We start from the raw sequence: 13,461 nt of genomic DNA on the forward strand, positions 1-13,461 counted from the left end.
CTTTAGACATCTCTTCCTCTGGGAAAAATTCCCTGACACACTCAAAACCTGCCATGCTACCAACGAGTTCTCACAACACCTAATGCCTCCCTCCATCATGGCTGTCCTCAAAGTGTATTAAATAACTATGCAATGAGCTGTCTTGCCGACTAAACTGTAACCTCTTTGGGAGCAGTGACTATTAGCTAATTCAAGATCATGTTCCCAGCATCTAGCATAAGAGTGCTGAAAAAACATTTGGAAACTAAATGAATGAATAATGTAAATGCCAGTATACTGCTTTATTTTTGCAACCATTCTAAGTAGGAAGTCGCTAAAAGGGACGGCCTAAACTCAATAAATCGTAAACCTCTTTTTTGAGGGCTTTAAAAACAATTTTATAACTATCAGCACATGAATTTTAGAAAAGGTCATTAATAAAAAGCAATCATACCAAAGTAATTTTGGATGATTATTATAAGGTCTGTCAATTGCATTAAGGCTTCATTACTCACAGGATGTTCAAAGTACGTGTGGCACTGAGGTTAAACTGCAGCCCAGGTGCAGCCAGTGCTCTCATCAGGAAGGGACAGTGCAGAAGTGGCAGCCGGTTGTCTCGTCAGCAACTCCAGAGGAGCTGCCACAAATGCTTCTGCTGTCCACACCTCAGATCAACAGCCGGCACTTTTTAAATGTATACGAAAGGCCAGAAATAGATTTTTATTGGCGGCAAGAATGGCCTGTTAATTAGTGCAATGAGTATTAAAGTGTCTCTCTTTGGTGAAGCTGAAGGGACACAACAGATATATGGACCAGCTGATAATATTTAGAGATGCTTGCCACCATCGCACGAAAATAGTGTAAGAATTCTGCAAGGTCCTTAGAGATCGAGGTCAAACCTGGATGCCTAAGTCATCTTCTACACAGACATTAGGTCAGAAGAATTTCTCTTGTTATCACATATCAACTTTAAGATTAACAAGATTCTGTCACTGGAATGTTGCTGTATCTCCCTTGAGTAAACCTTCACGCAATATGTTTTGATTTAAAAACCGAGAAGACCAGAACCTCATCAGGCTCATAGGCCAGGCTGTATGTATGATTTTTGTGTGCAAAATTTGGTAAGAAATTTGCTTTCAAATAAATAATATTAAGGTTGTGGAGAAATACCTCTAGGATGGCTTTCATTGGCTACTGTTATTTACTAAACTAACATTGTAGAATGACCAAATTGTGTTATTTTAGTTTGCAACAATTACCAATGCAGGGACTTCCCTGGTGGCACAGTGGATAAGACTCCGAGCTCCCAATGCAGGGGGCCCGGGTTCAATCCTGGTCAGGGAACTGGATCCCACATGCATGCCACAACTAAGAGTTCACATGCCACAACTAAGGAGCCTGCGAGCCGCAACTAAGACCTGGTGCAACCAAATAAACAAATAAATATTTTAAAATAAATAAATAAAAATAATACCATTAAAAAAAACAATTACCAATGCAAACATACCACTAGGAAATCAGCAAAAATTTTGATTGGGAATAGTTGCGACAAAACATAAACCATTTTTTTCAGACCTCAGAAAACCCCCAAATCAATACTACAGCTCAATTCTATATGTCATATACCAGTTTGCTCTGGTATAGAACTAGCTCTGAATTTTCTCTTACATCAGGTGTTGGCGAACGGGAGACAAAGGAGTTACCATCTCAGAACATCTAAAATAAAACTATTTCACCGTCAAAAAAAAGTTTGATGTATCCAAATCCTTGCTGCTTAGTACCATCAAGGACCACAGTTGAGTGACCAAGTATACTCCCCAAGAAAGTCCCTGCTGTCCTTCAGTTGTATGGCTTTGAGAAGGTTGCTGCACTTTTTTTCAATACCTCAACTTCTTTGAAAAGTGTGAGACTTGTGCTAGTCACTAACATCAGATAGTCATGATCCATCTCACAGAACATTAAATATTAGCAAGTTTAAGTTGATCTGCAAACACACAGAACAGAAAATCAGACTGTGGTCTTTCAATCTAAAAATGTATTACATAACATATTTAAGAAATTCCATCTTTTTCTATTGCTCTTTGATTACACCACATTCTGTTGTGTATCTTTACATCAGTTAATAGTGATTAATTAAAAGTGATTAACTTTATCACTTTTATAAACTGGGAAACTTCAGTTTGTCAAAATAGTTTATATTTCAATTACTAAAAGAGCTCCACTTGGATGTTAGTTCCATTATACTTACTAAAGTGTATCTGGAGGACCAATAATAAGGACTTCCCATCGGTAGAGATCATTGTCATCTATTAAACCTGCTGAAAAGCCTTCCACTGGGTTTTTGTTGAGTTCTGTGGAAAAAGAAAATGTTTACCAAAAATTTTAAGTAAATAATCTTCACCCAACATTCATTACAGAACTTGAATATACATGTTATAAATTCTAACCTGTTAAATGAACACACCTGGATCCATTAGCAAAATGCTACCTGATGTCCAAAACATTTCCATTTCTATAACACAAAGAAGCAATGGGTAAAGCAAACTATCCAGAAGATCAACTTCTACTGTGCCCTTTTACTTCTACCCTGGTTTCCAGCTAGGTTCTTACCATTCTAGTAGCTCTCTAGTGGTATATAGGTATAGCCATACAGAGAGCTTATTAAAATGCAGGTGTCAGGACTTCCCTGGTGGTCCAGTGGTTAAGACTCCACACTCCCAATGCAGGGGGCCCGGGTTTGATCCCTGGTCAGGGAACTAGATCCCGCACGTCGCAACTAAGACCCAGAACAGCCAAATAAATAAATAAACATTTTTTTTAAATAGAAAATAAATTAAATAAAATAAAATGCAGGTGTCAGGCCCACCCCCTAGAGATTCTGGTTCAGAGGGAAATCAAACCAATATTTCTGGTAATTCTTATGCTGTGGTCTTTAGGATACATATGCAGAAACACCAACAGAGTGTCTGATACCTTTTCATTGGAATTTGCTGCTTAACCAACCTTCATTTATACTAATAACTATATGTCTACATGAGTAAGTCCTCTGTATTCTTGGGGATATAAAACTACAGTTGGTGTTCATGTGTGGCCCATCAGACTCTGAGCACAGAGAGAGCAGAGGCTCCATCCATCCTGCCTATGTGTGTTGAATCCCGTGCTGACCAGAGTTTCCAGCACCCAGGAGTAGCTTAAGAATAATAGCTGGAGCCTACAGGAACGGCAGTAGCAACATGAGATTTTCCTCTTCCAGAGAGAGTGCTCTAGCACGGACAGAGAATGATGGGGGCTGGGGACGAGAACAGAGGCAAAGAACTAGTGAGGTGGTGGGGACCCAGGCCATGAGGGCACCTTAGAGGAGCCAGGTGAGAAACAGTTCCTAGAGACACAGAGCTTAATAAAGTAATGACCCATCCATGGTGAGCGTCATGTCAGGATTTTTTAAACAGCTTTAATGAGATATAATTGACATTCGGTAAGTTGCGCATATTTAAATTACATAATTTTTTTACATATTGATATATGTATACAGCTGTGAAGCCATCACCACAGTCACGATTGTGTGTGTGTGTATAAATATATGAATCACCAACAAGGGGCACTGGTTGGCTCAAATTGAGAAGTGGGACAAAGCGCACAGGAGAGCAATTGAGAGAGGGCTTGCTGGGAGGCTGAACAGGTTTGTAATTCTCATATAATTCCTGCCATCATCCTCAAGGAGCTCAGTCTCATGATAAGTAAGTATAATACAACTCAGAGTGCTATAAAGACTGAACAAAGTGTGTTAGTAACTGAGAAGAAAATGTTAATTTTTTGAGGAATCAGAGGTGGTTATTTCAACAGATTTAACGCTCCAACATGCCAGTGAAACACAGAGAGCGCCAAAAGTGAAAGTTTATTTATATTTAAACATGAATGGCTTCTTTTCTCAAAATTTGAGGGGAGATTTTTTTTTTTATTTATAAGTCTAGTATTTTTGCCTAACTGGCAAAACAGATTTTTATAAATAATTTTAAATCAGTACTGTGTTTTGAAACACAAGAAATGCATTTTTACTTTTAAACAGCTATTCTAAGACATTTTTTAAATACTGAAAATGCAAAGAAATTGTATTTCAATCTTGTTATTTTGTTTATGAATGCAAACATTTACTGAGTGCCAATATGCTGCAGACATACTGGAAAAGATCTGAAAGTCCCACTTTTCCTGTCAACTGAGGGACAGAGTGGAGCACAGACAATTACAATCTGGGCAGGTAAATTCTACACTGAGTTATCTCATCTCTAACCTTTCTCTAGACAAACACTGGTATATTACTTAGACCATTTTCTCCAACACTATATGCAAGAGTCTTATGGAAGATTCTATAATTTATCTAGAAATCACCTAATTGTTGCATTTTACATCAGAAGTCTAGTGGAATTTTATAAATGTAGGTGGGTAAATTCTTAAATTAGCATACATGGTCAAAATTACCCTTGAAAACTTCCTTACACTTTCCATAAAGTAAATTATTCCTTCTCACTTTTGTCAATACACCATAAGTTCTTTAAAAATCTTTTGCACATTCTTTCCATGCTTTTCTTCTACAGGAGTGATTGTGTCCATTGCTTGTTTCATTAAGTAATGCAAAAGTAATGCTGCAAGATGTCCATCTATCTCAGTTTTGTCATGGCTTTTGCCTCTAGCGAGGATCCTCACAGCCTAGATCCATGGATATTTAACAGGCTTAATCTACCTATCAGTGGCAGATCGTTACTGTACCTTCATGATTCCTTCAAGGTCCAATTCCTCCATGGGGCCTTCCCTAAAATAACTTACCAAATAATCTTCTTTTGACTTCTGATAAATTCCTATTAATCATACTTTTAGTCTGTACTGCATCACCTGGCACTTAACTATCAGCTCCTGATTCCCACAGAAGTAAACAGGCAATTAACTGCTCCAACATTAGTACAAGAATTTGGAGGGGCACAAAGAAGGGCACATTATAATCATGAAGAGACAGAAAGACGTCTAAAAAGAGAAGAGACATCTGAAATAAGACAAAGGATTTTGGTGGAGAAGGTGCAAGCCTTAGACAGAGGAACATATACAAAAACCTGAAATATGGAGATCAGCATACGGGGGGCGGGGGGGTGCCATACAGCTGAAGCTAGATAGCATGTCAGAAGGACCGCAAAGAGCCTTTAGAAGCCATGTTAGTTTAGACTTTATCCAGAGAGAAATGATGAGCCTTTGAAGAGTTTGTTTTTGTTTTGTTTTGTTTTTAAAACAATGAGGTGACCTCATGAGATTTACATTTTCAAAAACCTATCTCTCAGTATGTGAAAGATATGTGAAAAAAAGTATGTGAAAGAGTAAGGCCATGTGATGACAAAGGAACCAGAAAGGAAGTTATTAAAGTAATCCTGAAAAGTGTACCTTTAGTATATGGTAGTGGGAATAATAAACAGGGATACACAGGAGATAAAATCAATCAACCAAGCTTGGTGATGTGGGGGGTTTTAGATAATAAGCCAAAATTGACACACATTTCCTCAAAAAGTTTATAAATATAGAGTTACCATATACCCCAGTAATTACACTCCTAGGTATATACCCAAGAGAAATGAAAACATCTACCCACATAGGAATTTGTACCCAAATGTTTATACTGCAGCATTATCCATAACAGTCAAAAAGTGGAAACAACCCAAATGCCCATCAATGAACGAACAAATTATGATATATACATACAATGGAATATTATTCAGCCACTAAAAAGGAATTTAAGTGCTGATACATGCTACAACTTAGATGAACCTCAAAAACATCAGGCTAAGTGAAAGAAACCAGACACATAAGGTAACATATTGTATGACTCCTTTTATATCCACAAATCCAGAGACAGAAAGCAAAATGGGGGGTGCGGGTGTGGGGGTGGGATGGGATGGAGATAGAGTATGATAAATGAGTATGGGAGTTTTTGGTGGGGTGATGAAAATGTTTCGAAACTGAAGAGAGATGGTGGTTGCACAACATTGTGAATACACTACATTACCACTGAACTGTACACTTTAACATGGCTAGTTTTAAAAAAAATGGTTAGTTTTATGTTATCTGAATTTCAACTCAATTTTTAAAAATGATAAATAGGTTTCTACATAGGGCAACTGGGTAGGAGTCTGTTTTTTTCTCTGAAGTGGGAATTATAATAAAGATGTGCTGATTTTAGGGGTGAGGGAAAGAAATAATGATAGGTTTGGTTTTAAGTACCTATGGGGCATAAACACATTGTTTTGGGTTTTTTTAAATATCTTTACTGGAGTATAATTGCTTTACAATGTTGTGTTAGTTTCTGCTGTACAACAAAGTGAATCAGCTTTATGTATACATATATCCCCATATCCCCTCCCTCTTGTGTCTCCCTCCCTATCCCACCCCTCTAGGTGGTCACAAAGCACCGAGCTGATCTCCCTGTGCTATGCAGCTGCTTCCCACTAGCTATTTTACATTTGGTAGTGTATACGTGTCCATGCCACTCTCTTACTTCATTCCAGCTTCCCCATCCCCCACCGTGTCCTCAAGTACGTTCTCTACGTCTGCGTCTTTATTCCTGCCCTGCCACTAGGTTCATCAGTACCGTTAAATACATTGTTTTAAAAAGAAATTTGAGCTAAAGATAGAGACTTGGGGTTATCAGAATATTGCTGATAAGTGAAGCCATAAGAGTAGTTGATGGCATCACCCAAGGAAGAGACTGAAGTGTGAACTGTAGAGAATCTAACTGAAGGAATTCTAGAGAATACCAGTATTGGGGGGATTAAAGAAAAGAAGTGGCTACAAAAGTGATAGAAGTAGGAAGAAAACCAGGAAAAAGCTAGATCAAAGAAGCCAAAGTAGATGCATTCCAAGGAGAAAGTTACCAACAACGATAATTACATGCTGCTCAGGAAAGAGGGGGTCTAAATTCAGTCTACTGGGTTCAGTTAAAAGAAGGGCAAGGCTGCCTTAGGCCTAAGTATTTAGTTTCAGTGCAATGGTAAGGCAGAGACAGGCCATGCCGGCAACACTGAATTGACAAAAAGAAGGTGAAGCAGAAAAATACAGGTGGAAACTTTTTCTAGAAGTTTGTGATGGAAAAGTGTAGTAGCCATAAGTAGATGAAATTCGAGGGTTTTTTTTTTAAAGGGAAAGGCCAGCGAAAGATGTTTAAACATCCTATCACATTTAAATGTTAATAGAGATACCTCATACTGTATTTGTATCCAAATATAAACAAACAATAAAATTTAGCTGGAAAAAAATGCAGATTTATTTTTTAACATACTCTTGGGTGGAGGTGGCCTTCCTAAGCAGAACACAAAACTCAACAGTCAGATTATACTACACAACATATTTTAAATCCACTACAACAATAAAGTTTTAAATACAAATGAGAGACTGGGAGAGAATATTTGCAGCACAATAGGTAAAAGTCTAATATCCCTAATACAAATAAAGTTACTGTAAATCAAAAGAAAGTAAACATGCAAAGGGTAAAGACATAATGGGGGAAAATGGAAATTGCTAACAAACACAAAAATCTAGCCTACTTAAGATAAATATTTAAACCAAGAAGTGCCTATGCTTGGATTTCTTCTTAGATTCCTAAGGCATTACAGAGAAGTTTCGAATGTGACAAAGATAAAGATACATTTTTTCTGAATGCTACCTGGACAAAAGTAAAGTTGGAAAGAGCTAGAAAGAGCTCTCTTTCCCTCATATCACAAATGCTAAAACAAAATTTTAAAGTTCTAAAGCACACAAAACTAATCAATAATATTAGAAATCAGAACAATATCATCTTTCTTCTTTTTCTTTCAGAGTGGTGAATGAGAGTGGCATATGGGATGAAGGATGAAAGAGACTTCTGGGATGCTAGTAATGGCATGCTGTACATAATATTCATGCATTTTTCTTTGTGTATATAATAATTCAATTTTTAAAACCCAGTAAATCCCAAAGTGCCAGTGATTGTTAAATGAAAGTTATGTATGCATGCTGTGAATCTGGAAATCACTGTGGGCCAAAATGGTCTACAAACCATGAATTAAAAAAGAAATCAAGGACAAGGTAATGTCCTTGAGAATAATGACTTAGATAGGTATAAGTAATGGAAAATAATGCATGAGCAGGCTTGCTATGATAGTCATTATTTAAGAATAAGACTAAAAGAGAATGGGGAGCACATATGAAAAGTAAAAACTCTACAGTCCTGAATCTGAATCAGAAGTATCGATGTGAATTCACGATATAAAGCTATAGCTTTAAAAATGCTGAGCTCTGTCCACTAAAAAGGTCGAGAAAAATGACAACTCTGTAGCAATGAGCATCCCTAGTGCCCAGAACATGGTCTCCAAATATGAGTTATACTTAACGGGAGCAGGGCTCTTCAGAAAAATGGCTGATTCCAGGTCTGGGGTAGGAAATGTTCTAGGATCATCTCATACCAGATAAAAAGGAAGCTATCAAATAATACTATCGTCTTGTTAAAAGTACTCAGCCAACTTGAAGAGATTCCCACTGGCTCAATATGGGACAATCTGAGTATCAACAGTTAATAACCACAAAGGATTGAAACATATGTTTCAACCCATGAGTTTAAAAACAGTGACTTAAAAAACAACAAACTAATTGGTCCCATTACAGGATGCTAATAAACCATTTTGTTATTTTGAAAATGAATTTTTTAAAAAAAAGGCAAAAGAATCAAGATTTATTCTTCCTTTTCTATACAAACGGTATTGTCAGGAAATCAAACAGTACTATTTGATCAAATGAGTTATCTCTCTATAGAAATGGTGCAGTTAAAAAATGAAAAATTATGGGAGGGAGGCTCAAGAGGGCGGGGATATGGGGATATATGTATACATATAGTTGATTCACTTTGTTATACAGCAGAAACTAACACAACATTGTAAAGCAATTACACTCCAATAAAGATGTTAAAAAAAAAAAGAAAAATTATTGAAACATTGCCATTTTTTCATTTTAACCTAGGCATTTTAGAAAGGACAACCAGACACTAATGTCTCCTGATAAATAAACCACCACTTACGAAGTGATCTCACCTGATCTCACCAGAACCCCTAGACACAATTACCAATTTATAGAAAATACAGAGAAATACGTTTAAGAACATTCCCGAGACACAATTAGCAAAATCTATACTTTGGAAAATTCTAAAAAGCAAGGCCTAGAATCCTCAATAAATATACTGCAACAGGAAACAACAGAGCGGACTGAATTTAAACTTTTAAATAATGTATGACATGTGCACAAATTTAGAGGCTGACTAGATCTAACAATATTAAATTATTGTTAATTTTTTCAAGTGTGGTAATGATAATGTGTTGGTTTTTTACTCCCATTTTTTTTTAGAGATACATGAATCTTTAGAGTTACTGAAATATTTACAGACAAACGATGATGATGTTTGGGATGTGCTTCAAAATCACAAGGGACGGGGCAGAGACAGATCAATCAAGAGTGGTTGTGACCTAATAACTGTTGAGGCTAGGTGAGCACATGGAGGTTTGCTGTACAGTCAGTCTACTTTGGTATTATTATATGTTTAAATTTTTTTCTCCATGAAAGTTTTTTTAAATGCAAAAAAAAAACCCCCACCAGTTTTAATGTAGTCTAAAATAATGGTTTACAGTATTTTGTTGATCATGTGAAAATAAACCTTCACTGAGCCTTAGCAAAAATATAAGGTGTCTCAAAATAACAACATTCAAAGACCCAAGTATGTCATTTTATACTTGGCTATTAAGAAAATAAGCTACTTTAACTGTAAATACACTTTGCCAAGACCAACAGTTGACTAAGTCTAACAGCTACAAAGCTAAAAACAAACTGTTATTTATAGTCTAGAAATGATGTTCCTTTATGTCTCAATGGTTGTAGTCTCCTGCTCTGGGGAATGTGCATTCCTGTCAAGCTTATTTATGTAACACACAGCTGGCTGTAAGGTGCATTTCTGTAAAGTGACTATTTTTATGCTGGCTTCATTTTGAACTGCTGAAATCTCAGATAGAACCGTTTATCCAGACACTATCTAATTACTCTTCCTAAGTATTGAGATGGTTTGTCAAAATAATTTTGACCTTATTATCAGAGGAATAAACTGCCATATTACTTTAAAACACACATCGCCAGAAACCAAGTCACCAAAATTAACTGGGAAAATATTCCTGTCTTGCAAACGTCCATTAACTAATCAGTATCGAAAAAAGTGATGTATCAGCAAACAACCAAAGGTTTGTTCATATTTCCTCTCAAGTTTTTTAAAATGCATCAATTAAATCACCTTTACAGATTTCTGGTAAACTTCATAAGTTTGCTTAAAATCAGAAATTTTTTCTTTACACTATGTCATAAGCCAGGGCTAGGTAGGGCTAGCTGATTTCCTAATCCAAAACATTTTCAACCTAGATGAATTTCTTTCACTGTGCTTCTAAAACATAAGGAATATGGAACAGACAAGCAGAAGAGGTCAGAGATCGTATCTTGCAAAGATTTTGCCAACATGCTTCTGAAAGGATTTGCTTGGCAGAATTCCAGACCACATTCCTAAAATAGCACTTAAGGAAGTTCTGCTGCCTGCAATGTTTCACCTTGCTTACATCCTCTTCAAACACTTACTACCTAAGGGCTCTTCAACAGTAAGTCCTGAGTATGTTGTTGCTTGTGCTTAAATACAGCAGCAGCAGCTCGTATCTCTGACAAGATTTGCTGTGGCAGGAATCCCCCACAGTACATAAAATGTTACACCTTGACACTATAGTCTACGGTTTTATATAAACTTCTCACTTATTTTTTAGAAATAATTTGATAAAGACACGATGCGTGGGGGGGAGGGGGGCGGACACAACACTTGTGAATTTCATCTCACAAGAGAAAATATGGGCCATAGTTTGGCACAGAGTATGGTATTATGTCAGTCAAACCTGGGTTTGAATGCTAACCTCTCTCACTACCCTTAGCATCTTAAACAAGTAATTTCTCTTCTTTTGAGTGTCACTTTCTTCATCTGTAAAGCACAGTAAAAAACCCATGGCAGTGTTGCAGGACAGATGAGCAATACTGTAATATGCAAAACACTGTCCATCTTAGAGTACAATAAATGTCAACTGTCCATTTTCCTCCTTTGAAATTGCTCATTAGACTACAGGCTATAAAATGAATACAGGGACTTCCCTGGTGGCGCGGTGGTTGGGAATCCGCCTGCCAATGCAGGGGACAAGGGTTTGAGCCCTGGTCGGGGAGGATCCCACATGCCGCGAAGCAACTAAGCCCATGCACCACAACTACTGAGCCTGCGCTCTAGAGCCCGAGAGCCACAACTACTGAGTCCGCACGCCACAACTACTGAAGCCCACGTGCCTAGAGCCCGTGCTCTGCAACAAGAGAAGCCACGGCAATGAGAAGCCCGTGCACCGCAATGAAGATTGGCCCCGGCACGCCGCAACTAGAGGAAGCCTGCATGCAGCAATGAAGACCCAATGCAGCCAAAAATAAATAAATAAATTTAAAAAAAAATAAAATAAAATGAATACAATGTTCTTTAGAATCTCAAGAACAAGCCATACCTTAAATACTTCTTTTTGGAAATACTATCCACCCCTGAACATCACACTGAACTGCTTGTTTTGGTGTTGTTTATTCTGTACCCCATACCCCAGGGCCATAAAAATGAGTGAATGAATACCTGACAAGTCAAAAGAATGAGATCTCGCTGAGGATTTTTAAAATCAGAATTAAACAAAGGGAGCCCCAATCCATGGGGGAGCCTGAGAGCTGCCAATAGCCACAGCTCAAATCTCAAGGAGAAAACAGATATGTGAAAATGAAGCCAAAATGAAGTCAAATAAACAAAAGTAAGCAACAAGAAGAGAGGTCCTAACAGAATTCTAGTTCCTTAAACCTGGTACCTGCCCTCTTCCATAAATTTGGTTAAGGGTCATTTTTCCTTTTTTGTCTAAACTTATTCTAGTTCAATTCCTGTCGCTTCCAACTAAGAGTACCCTTTTCTCCATTCAAAGAGTCGTATTTTTAAGCTTATGTCCCAGTTGGTCTCTAGTCAGTTTCCCCTCTAATACCGTATAGCAGTGGTTCCTAGCTTTCCTTTACCCTCAGTCACATTACACAGGGGCTACAATTAGTTCTCAGCAGGGCTGGCAGGGTATGATCACCCCCAAAGGCAGATCACCCCCAAAGGCAGATGAATGGGGTAATCTATTCACTCTGCCACCAACTGCTGAGGGTGAGAATCATTAACCACTTCACCCCATGCTGATTTTCTTAAGTACGACTCAAATTAACGTTTCTAGTAGCTCTTATCTCCTTATCTGTTTTGTATAAAACTAGGCAAGTTGCTCTGCTTCATGTATCAATACATGGAATGTGCTTTTTTTTCTTTCTTTTTTTTGCGGGGGGGGGGGGGGGGGGGGGGGCGGCGGGTTGGAGGGGGGCATGTCACAGCTTGCAGGATCTTAGTTCTCCGACCAGGGATTGAACCCTGGTCATGGCAGTGAAAGCGCAGAGTCCTAACCACTGGACCACCAGGGAAGTCCCTGGAATGTGCTTTCTTTTGTATTTCTCCAGGTTTCAGCAACCTCAAAGTGAAGTCTACATCTCCGTACCATCCCCTGTTATAATCACTTGCATGAACAGCGTCACCATCAAAATTCCCCTAACACGATGATGAGGTTCTCGAATCTCCATTCCAATTCACTTCAAGCTCTCTGCAACCACCTAATACTACACATCAAAACCCAGGAAGACTTTAGAAAAACAGCCTCAAAGAAATTACAGAAATATGAAAGAAGATATTATAAAAGAACAGAAACCTGAAAGGCAAACTATAAGAGTTTAGAAAAGAACAAAGACAGGGATTACAGTCATTTCAGAAATTTAAAAATTGGGGGGGCGGGGGGTGGGGGATAAAAAACAAGTAAAAACAAATCATGGTCATAACTTTAAGAAATACACATTAAATGGGACTTCCCTGGTGGCCCCGTGGTAAAGAATCCACCTTACAATGCAGGGGGACTCGGGTTCGAACCCTGGTCAGGGAACTAAGATCCCACATGCTGCAGGGCAACTAAGCCCGTGCGCCACAACTAATGAGACTGCGCTCTAGAGCCCGTGTGCCACAGCTAGAGAAGAGAAAACCCACGCATCACAACAAAGAGCCCTCACGCCGCAAAGATCCCCGCGTGCCGCAACTAAGACCCAACGCATCCAAAAAATAAATGAAATAAATAAACAAAAAATAAATCTTTAAAAATATTTTTTTTTAAAAGCTGCTGCCTATAAGGATCCCGGTGTCAGAAGCCAGAACTGAGAGAGTTCCCAGAAACAAAGATGAGGCACACCTGCTGCTCCACCCCCACCCACCACAGTCCCTGGGAGGGCAGCAGCGTCTCCCCCCGCAAAAAAAAGGAAATACAC

The 13,461-nt window shown here is 38.2% G+C and overlaps 1 protein-coding gene across 1 annotated transcript in view; it reads right to left on the minus strand.

The window, feature by feature from the left end:
• The window catches only part of UBE2G1 (ubiquitin conjugating enzyme E2 G1), a 97,818-nt gene that overhangs the window by 29,256 nt on the left and 55,101 nt on the right, over positions 1-13,461 (minus strand). Inside the window, exon 2 of the mRNA XM_068531064.1 lies at positions 2,228-2,330. Coding sequence (XP_068387165.1) covers positions 2,228-2,330 — 103 coding nt within the window. The remainder of the gene's footprint in view (positions 1-2,227; positions 2,331-13,461) is intronic.

Source organism: Eschrichtius robustus, chromosome 20 (assembly GCF_028021215.1).
Source record: "Eschrichtius robustus isolate mEscRob2 chromosome 20, mEscRob2.pri, whole genome shotgun sequence".
In the NCBI taxonomy this organism is placed as follows: domain Eukaryota; kingdom Metazoa; phylum Chordata; class Mammalia; order Artiodactyla; family Eschrichtiidae; genus Eschrichtius; species Eschrichtius robustus.